Genomic DNA, 12707 nt, shown 5'->3' with positions numbered 1-12707 from the left:
GTCTTTTTAATATTTATCGTTGTTACTATGTATACATATTATTTGTTATACTCAATTGCTACTCAATGTATCCAACATGTTTTACTGGCCTTTGCCCTAAGTCAATAGATATGTAGATTGTCTCCAACTCTGCTGGTCCAGCAAAGGTGGGCTGAACTCTTACAGGAGTGAGAATTTCTTGAGTATGTGTAGCCAGGAACAGAACTGCTATGTTATAGGATATACAAATGTCAAATTTGATTGCCCTCCAGTCTTGCATTTCCACTGGCAGGGTAGAGGGGCTCCCATATTCTCACTTGCCCAGTGACACTTGATGTGATCCAGCTTTGTAATTGTTGCTAGGCCAGCCAGTATAAAATGATCTTGTCAACAGAAAAAAAGCCAAACTCTGTAAAATAATTTTAAAGAAATTTATTCTGAGCTAAATTTGAGGACCATGACCTGGAGCCACGCCCAAGAAGCCTTGAGCAAATCGACTGGAGGTGGCTGGGTTAGTTTGGTTTTATACATTTCAGGGAGACAGGAGTTACAGGTAAAGTCCTAAATCAATACGTGGGAGGCATACATTGGTTTGGCCCGAAAAGGTGGGCCATATCGAAGCGAGGGTGGGGGCAGGGGGTTGGGAGGGGCGGCTTACAGGTTATAGGTGGGTTTAAAGATTCTTTGGTTTGTAATTGGTTAAAGACAGGAAGCTTTGTCTAAAGGCTTGGAATGTTTTAACTTGGTTGCTGTTAATCAGAGATAAGCCACCGGACATAGATTTGTTATGTAAATTGAGGACCTGTAGATTTGTCTTGCATACCCTTAGACCTGTTAATGGGTTACAAAGGATGTCCCCAAGAAGCGGGGGTGGGGGGTGGGGGTGGGGTGGGGTGGGTGGGGGCATGATGAGACATGTCTGACCTCCTTCCTCCTGGCAGGCAATTTAGTTTTAGTATATTCCTTTGGCCATGAGGGGGGTCCAGTTAGTCAGCCGGTGGCTGGGTAAACCTTAAAATTTTATTTTAGTTCACAATATCTTTTAATTTGCATTTCTCTGATAACTCAAGTTTGAACATTTCTTCATAAACTTGTTAGCCTTTTGGGTTTCCTTTTTTTAATAAATTTTATTTATATTAATACGATTTTTTTTCCATTGGGACTTCCTTGTTGGTTTTTAGGAGTTTCTTATATTCTAGATATTAGACTTTGTTGTTTTAGGTATTAGACTTTGTTGATTTTAGACTTCGTAAATACCTTATCCTAATTTACCACCTGTATTAACTTTGTCCTGGGTGTTCTCAGTAGAGGAGAAATCTTTAATTCTGATGTCAAATTAATCAATTTTTTTTACCTTCTAATTTGTTCTTCCTGAGTTTTGTGCAAGTAGTCCTATTATATATAGCCTTACTGTTCACATTTACCTCTTTAATCTCTGGAGTCTGTGTTTGTATGTCCACTAGCTCAAGAGTAGATGCTTTCCCAAAGATAAATTTTAATTTCTGGAGTTTCGTTTCTGGAATTTTTTTTTCGGTTTAATTGTAGCACAAAACCTTTTTCTTTAAAAATGCAGATAATGTAAGAGTTACAGACTTGATTAAAACTGTGGTTCATATACAAATTTTGTCTTAGGGTGGTGGTTGGTATAAAGAATATTAAGTTCTTTACTATTTATGTCTATACATTTTCAAGTAACCCAGCTTTCTTTTGAAAGTTCAACCCTTAATTTTTTTCTTATTTGTAGGAAAATTGTAAAGCATTGACATATCCTTAAACCGTTTACACTATTGTGTTTGTATGCTGACTTGTTAAAGCATGAAAGCATTCTATAAAGGCTGTCCACCTGTTTGTTTCTGTCCTTCCCAAGATTTCTTTGGTGCTATTAGATTATTAATTGCTACCAGCATAAGCCTCATATAAAAGTAGGGTGGAGTTAGTTTTCTCTGAATAAAGGCAATTTTTCTCTGAACGAATTATAAGTGCAGCCTCATTTGAGGCTAAATTGCTCCCTCTTGTGCCCATCCATAGTCAAGATGTTTCGATTCTTTTAGAAATGTGGAATTAATGGTTCAGTATTTAACTAAGTGTCATATTGTGATGGTAGCAGATTTGCAGATCAGATGGTCATTTGGTCTGTTTGTCTTTTTTTCTTAAAATCAGATAGTGTTTTGTTTTTCTTGCATGTGTTTATATACTCTAATTTTAAGCTTTAATTTAAGAAAGAAAGGCCTTTGACCTAGGAGTAGGTACTTACATTATAGTGTGAAAGAGTTTACTAGGTAGCTACATCAGGATACTTTCTTTGCCTTGTCTTTAACTCTGGGATGATTTTTAAATGGTACAAATTAAAAGAAAAAACTTAGGCAACAAGTAGTTTACACCTTTTTTTGTATGTAAATATTACAAAAGTAGTAATTTCATTTAAAAAGAAGTAAAAGTTCTTTTTACTTGCCTTTCTTTCCTTTCTCCTAAATTGTAAATCCTACCCCAGAGATAATTTTGGTTAATAGTTTGGACTGAATTTTTCCAAACTTTATTTTGTGCATTTACAAATATGCACACACACAAAGCACAGCCATAACATTAAGTGAAGCCTCAGGGATTTGCTGTTCCATAACTATTGATGTACACTGAAGGAGGCCTGAGGGAACTTGAGGAAGCTTGTGGAGTAAAGCCATAGAACTTGTCTACCTTCTTCTAAGACGCTGGCACTGATAATCAAATCAGGTTTCACAGCCTTGTTTCTCTACTTCAGTTACTACAGAGTTCTGTCTCTTGGTCATTTATTATATTTTAGATTCTCATGCAGCCACTACTCAGTACATTGCCAGATTCTGGACTAAGTCTTCTCTCATTCTCATTCTACTCAGTACATTGCCAGATTCTGGACTAAGTCTTCTCCTCTCATTCTCATTCTACTCAGTACATTGCCAGATTCTGGACTAAGTCTTCTCCTCTCATTCTCATTCTTTTCTGCCGTACCCTCTAGGCCTCCTCTGGAGGAAACACTTCTATATGATCAGCCTGTTAGAATGTTCGTCTCATTGCCTTATCTAAAACTGGACAGTTTCCTGAAGATACTGTTTTCTCCATAGCCGCCTTCAAAAAGTGGTCTCACGTACTTCAGCACTGGGAAATGGGTGGGTATTGTCCTTGCTTTCTGTTGCCTCCAGCCCATTCATAATCCCTTTTCCAGCTGAGTTCTTTGAAGTTCATTTCTCTAATCTTTTCCAGTGATGTCATCATTCTCTCATTCATTGATGATTGGAGTTCTTAGCTTATAACCCTCCTCTAATGCCCCTTTTCTGTTGGCATTCTTAGTGATTTTGATATCTACGTGGATGAGTCATCCAAAGTTTCAGCCTCTTGGTTCCTTGACCTTTTTTCTCCCATGACCATTTTCTTTTTCTTTTAGCCATGTACTTCCCTGGTCACCAATTGGAGCCTGCTCTTTGTCATTACTAGAACTATAGCACTACTGGAATCTTGATACTAAACGTTTGATTCTATTCTTTGCCCACCTCCACCCATTCTGTTCTTTAAGCTTATTGCTGTAGTTAGATCTACCAAGGCTTCTCATCCATTGATTCCATAGTATCCTTACTATTTATCCTATCAGTGCACCCCTAAATTTGGGCGTAGATTTTATTGTCCATCATTCAGTCACTCCTTAGCACACACATACTCTTCACTCTTTAGTTCTCTCCTTATCTGGGGTCAAAGCTGATTCCTTTTTCTCTATGCTGAGAGATGGAGTAAGTATTTTCTCTTGTTCCCCATGGCTTCATTCAGACCATTACTTCCTCTTCTCTGGGGAAAAGAGTTCCAATTTAAATTCAGGATCATAAGCCTTGACAATTTTACTGGGTTTATTTAGTTACTATTAATATAACCATTGCATTGGGTTTCTAGGGTATAATTAAAACAAACAACTTCATTCTTTTTCCTCATTGCCTGTCAAACTTCTCCTTGAGACTGATCCTTTCCTTGACCTTTTTGTAGGTTCAAAATCCCCACGTCACTTCAAGTTATAAAAGTCTCATTTTAGTAATTAAAACGTCAAATCGTGTTTAATACTCCAGACTTCATTCATATAAACCTTCTAAATTCCTCAATTGGGCCTGCCTTAGACTTGGGAATCCTGCAGTGGGGCAGTAGGTTAAGATGGACATTGCAGGTTGTTTCCAGCTTTTCCCTGTTGCAAACAGTTTCGCAGTGAATATCGTTGGGAGGCAGAATAGTGTGGAAATTGAGCATTGATGCTGAAGGTTTGAATCCCAGCTTTGCTTTATTAGCTGTGTTACCTTGGACGAATTAGTTAGCCTTTCTACGTCTCAGTTTCCTTATCTTCAAAATGGGGGTAATACTAGTGTCTGCTTGATAGTATACTATAGTATTAAATGAATTAACATATGTAGAAATGTCAGAATAGTGCTCAATAAATATCTGTCCTTAATAGATTTTTGTGATTGTATACAAATTTTTTTTTTGGATAATTAAGTTTTTAAAATAGTAATTTATATTTGTATTTAATTATTTGTGAATACCAGTGAAAAAATTGCCCAGTGAGTGTAATTTAACTCATTTATCTTTGTGTCTATTTTTTGCTTTTTTTGTACTGTTAAGATCACGTAATATAAACATGGTTAATGCCACTGGTATAATTTAATGCTACTGTTTACCGTATTTTATGCATAGGTACTCCTCATATATTTTTCATCTATGTGGAGCTGGTTAAGTATAGTCTATGAAGACTTAAGTTTTAGCTCTTGATACATATGTAAATAAAATATATATTTCAAGATGTATTACAGCTTAATTAATGGTGATGATAATAACAGTAGTAGTAATGGCCACCTTTATAAGTGCTTACTAGTTCAAAGCTTAATATTTGTGAGGTGCTCTCCAATCCATAACACTAGTGTCTTGTCTGTTGTCACCCTTTAGAGTTAATACAATTTCATATATTTCATATCATTAATTTCTCATAGCAGTTCTGAAATAGGTGGGGTAGACAGTCTTGTTCCAGTATAATAAATGAGACTGAGGTGAAGTGATTTGCTAAAGATTGCTTAGCAATTAAGAAGTAGAACTGGACTTGAATCTAACTTCTTATATTAAGTCTGTATAAAAAAATCCATGAGTGAGTTATGCGTTCCAGGGCATCAGTGGTTCTCAACCAGGGGTGATTTTGCCCCCCCCCCAGGGCACATTTGACAACGTTTGGAGACATTTTTAGTTGTCATTACTGGTAAGGGGGAATCCTACTGACATCTAGTAGATTGAGGCTAGGGAGGCTGTTAAACAGCCTGTCATGCACAGGACAGTCCCTCACAACGAAGAATTATCAGCCCCAAAAGTCAAGAGCTCTGAGGTTCAGAAACCATGCTGTGCAGTGAGCATTGATGATGTAGGACAAAGATGGTGAAATTTTGCTTGGTTGGATTTTCCTGCTAAGCTGCAGATTTACTCCAAACTTCAGTTTCTTCACATCTTCAACTTCTCTTAGATTCAGGCTATAAAGCTTAACAATGATCTATCTACACACACAGTTTATAGCCTGAATCAAGAGGAGTTGAAGATGGGATGGGATTGAAGTAAATCTGATGCTTAAGAGTAAAATCATTCAAAGGAGGACTCCTGTTCAAGGGCCTTAAGTTTATTATTCTTTTCCTCCCTAGGTTGTTTCCCAAGTGGTGTGCATTGGGTTTCAGTTGGGAAACAAGACAAATCTGGGCTTCTGATGAAACTGCAGAATCTTTGCGCACGGTTGGATCAAGATGAGAGTTTTTCCCAGAGGCTTCCACTTAATATTGAAGAGGCTAAAGATCGTCTCCGCATTCTTATGCTTCGCAAATACCCAAGGTACAAGTGATCAAATTTAGTTGGTGTATGAAGTCCCAACGAGACTTAACTAGTGACATCTTGAGAACATCATACCTTTTTCCTGCTCTTCCGTAGAGGGGTTTAGAAAGAACCATTGCTTTCCTACTTCACTCTTTTTTATTTTTTAATAAAGTGACTATCATCTGGCCTAAAATAGCCACTTTTCTCTTCTTTGCAGTCTACCCACCACATTGTCTCTCATGTACCATGTAGGCTCTCAGAAAATATGTTTTAAGTAGGTGAGTGGTCTTTGCTAGGAAGTACAAACTTCTTTCAATCCATTATTTCTAATGGATTAATATAGAATAAGAGAGAATAAATGCAGGCAACTGATAAAAGTCAGGAAGGATTTTTAATGGGACCCCCCTTCTATTGGGTTGTCTTAGTTTTTATTTATTTACTTATTTAATTTTTTCATGTGTACCAGAACGGGAATTGTCTTAGGTTTTAGAGGTATATATGTAACTCTTCTACTTCCTTGTACATCAAGAGTGAGTTTCTTTTCTTTGTTCTTCCAGTAATTAATTAATTCATTGAGTACTTATCATTATGTGCCAGGCATTGTTATCAACCATTTCACAGTTTTTGTTCGCCAAAAGGGAGATAGCAGCTTAGTTGCTCTTTCTGTTAAGAGTACATATAACCTGCAATTCAGTCAACAATTTGATTTCTGTGATCTAGGAACCATTCTTTCATTTGTTCATTTAACTAACGTTGAGTGTTATGCCAGGTTCTGGGCCAAGTGCTGCAAGTATAAAGATGAATAAAGCATGCCTCGGGAATGTTACAGTATATTGAGCAAAAATTAGGTAGTGGCTTTGAGCTTTTTTTTAATGCCCTGGTGTACCTAAGGATGCAGTATACTTTCATATGTAATAGTGTCTGAGTATGGTAGTGATTCTCAAATTGGTAAGGCGATTAATATCAGAATATAGGGTGAGAAGAGAATTTTTTTGGAAAAGCCTGCTAGGTGATTCTAATGCATACTTATTACAGAGGATAAACCTCTCTTCTCGCTCCTTATTTCTCCTTCAGATCCCTTTATCATCTCCTCCCCTTGATAGTCACTGTTATCCATTTCCCTGGAGGAAATAGGATTGAAACCACTAACCATTCCCTTTTTAATTGCATAATAACTTTTCCCTAGTCCTACTTTCTTTTTTTTGCCAAAACAAAGGTGACTTCTATTTAGGAAAATATTACAGCCACTTAAGATGTATCAGACCTTGGCTTATAAAGAAGGCATTTTGTTTTTCAGGATTATTAGGTTCATGCTTTTGCAATTTTTCAACCGTTTGCAGACCTACAGTATTTTTTTTTTTGGTATACAGTGTGTCATTCACATAAAAACGCTAGTGTATAATTATGCTATCAGTTTTGTTTTGTTTTTAAGGCAGGGTCTTGCTCTGTTGCCCAGGCTGGAGTGCAGTGGTGCAATCTTATCTCACTGCAGCCTTGAACTTCTGGGCTCAAGTGATCCTTCTGCCATAGCCTCCTGAGAAGCTGGGACTACGGGCGTGTACTACCACGCCTGGCTAATTTTTAAATTTTTTGTAGAAATGTGGTCTCACTGTGTTGCCCGGGCTGGTCTCGAACTCCTGGCCTTAAGCAATCCTCCTACCTCTGCCTCCCAAAGTACAGGAATTACAGGCAGGAGGCTGCCTTCAGGTTTTAATTGTATTTTCCCCCTATTTGTTCACCAGAGTTTAGAAAAGTTTTTATGGAGACGAATCAGAAATTGGCATAGAGATTCTTTGTTATTATGAATAAACAAATTGATGGAAAACCCCACTATTATACCAAAGTATTACATTTGCTAATACAATTCTATTGGGTTGGAACATATGAAATTGCTGGTTTTATAGATAAGAAGTAGTCACAGATCATCATTGTTATATGATTCATTCTGATGCTAACCTGAGCTCAGTTCCAATTTGGCTTTGGTGCTTACAGACTGAGTTAGAAAAGTCTCATTACTTGGATAGTTCTTTATACACTAAGTAAGTGATGGCTGAACTAATGAATTTTTAATACTTACATAGTTTATGCAGTTCTCTTTGTAAGACCTTTCATTTTAATATGTTCTAATTTGGGGTTTGAGGAGGGGGAGGTCTCTAATTTTTTCTCCTTATTTGAATCAGCATACTGAGACAGGAATATAGCAAAGAAAAGAGGAAGAATTGCAAACTAGCCATATATCTGTTCTTTCTTTCTTTCTTTCTTTTTTTTTTTTTAATTTGGTAGATCTTTGAAAGACACTGGTAGGATTATCTGTTTTTTTTTTTTTTTTTTTTTGAGACAGGGTCTCACTCTGTCACCCTGGCTGGAGTTCAGTGGCATTATCATAGCTCACTACAACCTCCAACTCCTGGGCTCAGGGGATCCTCCTGCCTCAATTTCCCGAGTAGCTGGGACTATAGACACAAGCCATCACAACTGGCTGATTTTTCTATTTTTTGTAGTGGCAGGGTCTTGTTCTTGCTCAGTCTGGTCTCAAACTCCTGACTTCAAGCAATCCTCCCGCCTTGGCCTCCCAAAGTGCTGGGATCATAGGTGTGAGCCACCGTGCCCAGCCAGAAGTATCTTTTTTAAAGGAAGCTTGAAATAAGTATCATTAATGATTCTTTACGGTCTTTTAAATTAGGTCTCTGTTGATCTTGGATGATGTTTGGGATCCTTGGGTGTTGAAAGCTTTTGATAATCAGTGTCAGATTCTTCTTACAACCAGAGACAAGAGTGTTACAGATTCAGTAATGGGTAAGGATTATTAATTTACTTTTTTAGTACCTTTTTTAAAAAATTTTTTCCCCACCCTCTTTTTTTTTAAATTAGTACCTTTTATATTTAATTCAATTACATTAAAATATGTGTAATACTAAATTACTCACTTTGTTTTGTGATTTTGTTGCAGGTCCCAAATATGTAGTCCCTGTGGAGAGTGGCTTAGGAAAAGAAAAAGGACTTGAAATTTTATCCCTTTTTGTTAATGTGAAGAAAGCAGACTTGCCAGAACAAGCTCATAGTATTATAAAAGAATGTAAAGGTATGGTTATTTATTTTGTTATATGAGGGGGTTATAGGGATATTACTTCCTCTTTTGTAAGTTAGGCTAATGAATATGATAATTTAGCACATGAGCATCTAAAAACTTATGGGATATTTAGAGTTTTAGGTTAAAATATTTAATGTATACCCACAATATGTTAAGAGACCACATTAGTGAGAGGAGTGAGACAAAGACATGACCTTTGCTGTCAAAGAGTAAGAAATATAGTGAGAGTCAGATTTAAATTTTTATTTTGGTTGGGATTTTATAAAAATAATGTTCTAATCTAAGAAGTAGAAACTGATACTGTCTTCTTTTTTTTGAGAGAGAGTCTCACTCTGTCTCTCTGGGCTAGAGTGCAGTGGCATCATCATAGTTCACTGCAACCTCAGACTCCTGGGCTCCAGTGATTCTCTTGCCTCAGCCTCCTGAGTAGCTGGGACTGAATTTGCAAGCCATCACACCCCTCTAATTTTTCTATTTTTTGTAGAGACGGGGTCTTGCTCTTGCTTGGGCTGGTCTCAAACTCTTGATGTCAAGCGATCCTCCTGCCATAGCCTACTAAAGTGCTAGGATTACAGGTGTGAGCTATCGCGCCTGGCCTATCTTCTTAATTCACGTTTTTTTATTAGTGAAGTTGAACTTTTTACTTACTTATTGAATATTTGTGTTTTAAGAAATTATCCTTGACCCACTTTTCTTTTGTAATATAAATATTTTAAAATTTATTTTTAAATACTCTGTTAAGCTATTAGCGCTTTGTTATATTTTAGCAAATATTATTTCCCACTTTTTATGTACATTTTATTTGTGGCATTTTTTTGAGCTACAGAAATTTAAAATTTTATATAGTCAAATCTAACAGTTCTTAAGATTATTTGTTTTATTGTTATATTTGTAAATACTTTATTTTTCTTTTTGCCATCAAATATATACTTCATCCGAGTGTTTTTCTTTTCTTTTCTTTTTTTTTTTTGAGACAGAATCTCACTCACTTGCCTGGGCTAGAGTGACGTGGCGCTAGCCTCGCTCACAGCAACCTCACACTCCTGGGCTCAAGCGATCCTCCTACCTCAGCCCCCCGGGTAGCTGGGACTACAGGCATGCACCACCATGCCTAGCTAATTTCTTCTATTTTTAGTTGTTTGCCTAATTTCTTTCTATTTATAGTGGAGACAGGGTCTCGCTCTTGCTCAGGCTGGTCTCAAACTCCCAGGCTCAAGTAATCCTCCCGCCTCAGCTTCCCAGAGGGCTAAGATTATAGGCGTGAGCCACTGCGCTCGGCCACAGTTATAAATATTTTAAGGCTTTAAATAACATGCAGTGGAAATTGTTTCTTATGAATAAGTTGATTCTTAGTGGTGATTTTTAAAATAAGATGGTATTAATACAGTGACGACTTCATTTTTTGTTTTTTGTTTTTTTTAGGTTCTCCCCTTGTAGTATCTTTAATTGGTGCACTTTTACGTGATTTTCCCAATCGCTGGGATTACTACCTCAGACAACTTCAGAATAAGCAATTTAAGAGAATAAGGAAATCTTCATCTTATGATTATGAGGCTCTGGATGAAGCCATGTCTATAAGTGTGGAAATGCTCAGAGAAGACATCAAAGATTATTACACAGATCTTTCCATCCTTCAGAAGGATGTTAAGGTGCCTACAAAGGTAATAGTTGAACCAACAATTCTTGTCATTGGGTATTTATGGCATGTAAGCTTTGATATAATGCTGAGGATATTGTTGCAGAGGACATTGGAAGGATGAGACTCATGGGATCGAGGTGGTGGGGTGGAGGGTGGAGAAGTCCATCTGCTCTCAGTCTCCATTAAAGGCTCTGTGTTGAGCTCATGACTTGCCTATTTCTCAGTGGTTCTAGTGAAGTTGGAGAAGCATCCAACTTTTCTTTCTCTTTTCTATCTTGAGGAATAGGTGGGCTGCTTCTTACGAAAAGGTGACATTCTTATTAAAATCTTTACGACATGGTTTTTTTATGTTAACAACTTGTCTGCAGTCCCAGTCATTGTACTTCTAGGCACATTAAATGCTTACAATGATTCCTAGGTGTTATGTATTCTCTGGGACATGGAAACTGAAGAAGTTGAAGACATACTGCAGGAGTTTGTTAATAAGTCTCTCTTATTTTGTGATCGGAATGGAAAATCATTTCATTATTATTTACATGATCTTCAAGTAGATTTTCTTACAGAGAAGAATCGCAGTCAGCTTCAGGTACTTGTATCTTGGTACATCCTTTTTTCTTTAACTTTTTATTTTGAAATAATTTTAGAGCTACAGAAGAGTTACCAAATGGTACAGATAGTTTTTATGCATAAACCTTTCACTTAGCTTCCCCGGTGTTAACATTTTATGTAACCACAATACAACTGTCAAAGCCAGAGAATTAACATTGACACAATAATGTTAACTAATCCACGCGTTCTTTTTGTGGTCCAAGCCAATTCAGGATCCTGTACTGCATGTGATTGTCTTATTTCCCTAGTTGTTATTTTTCTTAGTCTCCTCAAATCTGTGAGAATTCCTCAGTCTTTATCTTTCATGGCCTTGTCACTTTTGGATAGTACTGGCCAGTTATTTGTGCAGTGTACCCTAATTTGGTTTTGTGTGATGTTTTCTCCTGACTGTGTTGAGGTTATACATATTTGGCAAGAATACCACAGAAATGATGTTATGTTCTTCTCAGTGCATCATATCAGGTGTTGATATATTTTATTATGGATGATATTAATATCGATAATTTGGTTAACGTGGTATCTGCAAGATTTCTCCACTGAAGAGTTACTATTTTGTGGGAAGATTCTGTGTACATTCTTAATAGCTTTGGAAGATGTGGTTATAATGATGCTTATGTTATGAAATGGTTTGTGTCTTCTGAAGGGTTTCATTTGGGTTTCAGGATCTACATAAGAAGATGATCACTCAGTTTCAGAGGTATCACCAACTACATACTCTTTCACCAGATCAGGAGGATTGCATGTATTGGTACAACTTTCTGGCCTATCACATGGCCAGTGCCAATATGCACAAAGTAAGATGACCCATTTAAAAATTCTTTTCTTTTATGTCACTTTCCTTTTTCCATCTATATTGTGAATAAATATTTATTTCTGATTTATTTTTTGTCTTAAATTTTGTTTATATTGCTTTCTATTGTGTTGAAGATTTGAAGTTTTATGTAGTTAAATGTACCCTGTTTTTTGGCATTTTTCCTTGGTGTTATGTTCTCAAACAAGTTTTGTCCTATGACTAGAATTTTCTTTTATTAGTACAAATAGGATTATAGCCTATGTAAGTATTTTTATTTTTACTACTGTTTTTACCTTCAGTGATTTAAAAAGGTACCTGTAGTATCTTTTTAAAAGGTAACTGTAGTAAATGAACCACCTCAAAATTGTCTCTCATCTGACCAGTAGCTTTCCTTTATGGGCAGTATGGATTTGTTTATGAAGCTTTGAGAGGAAGTGGAGGGTGGGAAAGTATATTCATTCATTCAATGAATATTTATTGAGTGGTTGTTATGTACTGGTATTGTTCTTCATTAAGAGAATATAGCACAGGAACAAAGTCTCTCCTCTGATTGAGCTGATATTCTGGGGAGAGACAGACAATAAATAAGTTTATCATATGTCAGTAGGTAGTTAAGTGCTCAGAAGAAGGACAAAGCATGGAAGGAGAAAGAAAATGACAATGTAGGGGCAGAATCATCATGAGTTGCTGATGGATTTTATGAGAGAAGAATCAAAGATGACCCCAAGTTTGTGCAATGGAAAGAATGA

The 12707-nt window shown here is 36.6% G+C and overlaps 1 protein-coding gene across 9 annotated transcripts in view; it reads left to right on the top strand.

Annotated features, from left to right (window-relative positions):
• APAF1 (apoptotic peptidase activating factor 1) overlaps positions 1–12707 on the top strand; it is a 91684-nt gene that overhangs the window by 6269 nt on the left and 72708 nt on the right. For all 9 annotated transcript variants that reach the window (XR_006735716.1, XR_006735715.1, XR_006735712.1 and 6 more), the window contains exons 5-10: positions 5661–5844; positions 8510–8622; positions 8777–8908; positions 10340–10578; positions 10975–11142; positions 11828–11959. Coding sequence is in view for 3 of the 9 variants with exons in the window: in XM_045553173.1 (XP_045409129.1) it covers positions 5661–5844; positions 8510–8622; positions 8777–8908; positions 10340–10578; positions 10975–11142; positions 11828–11959 (968 nt within the window). In the remaining 6 variants the exon portion in view is untranslated. The remainder of the gene's footprint in view (positions 1–5660; positions 5845–8509; positions 8623–8776; positions 8909–10339; positions 10579–10974; positions 11143–11827; positions 11960–12707) is intronic.

This window comes from Lemur catta, chromosome 6 (assembly GCF_020740605.2).
Source record: "Lemur catta isolate mLemCat1 chromosome 6, mLemCat1.pri, whole genome shotgun sequence".
Classification (NCBI taxonomy): domain Eukaryota; kingdom Metazoa; phylum Chordata; class Mammalia; order Primates; family Lemuridae; genus Lemur; species Lemur catta.
The sequence above is the reverse complement of the archived record's forward strand: the minus strand, read 5'-3'. Positions and strand labels throughout refer to the sequence as shown.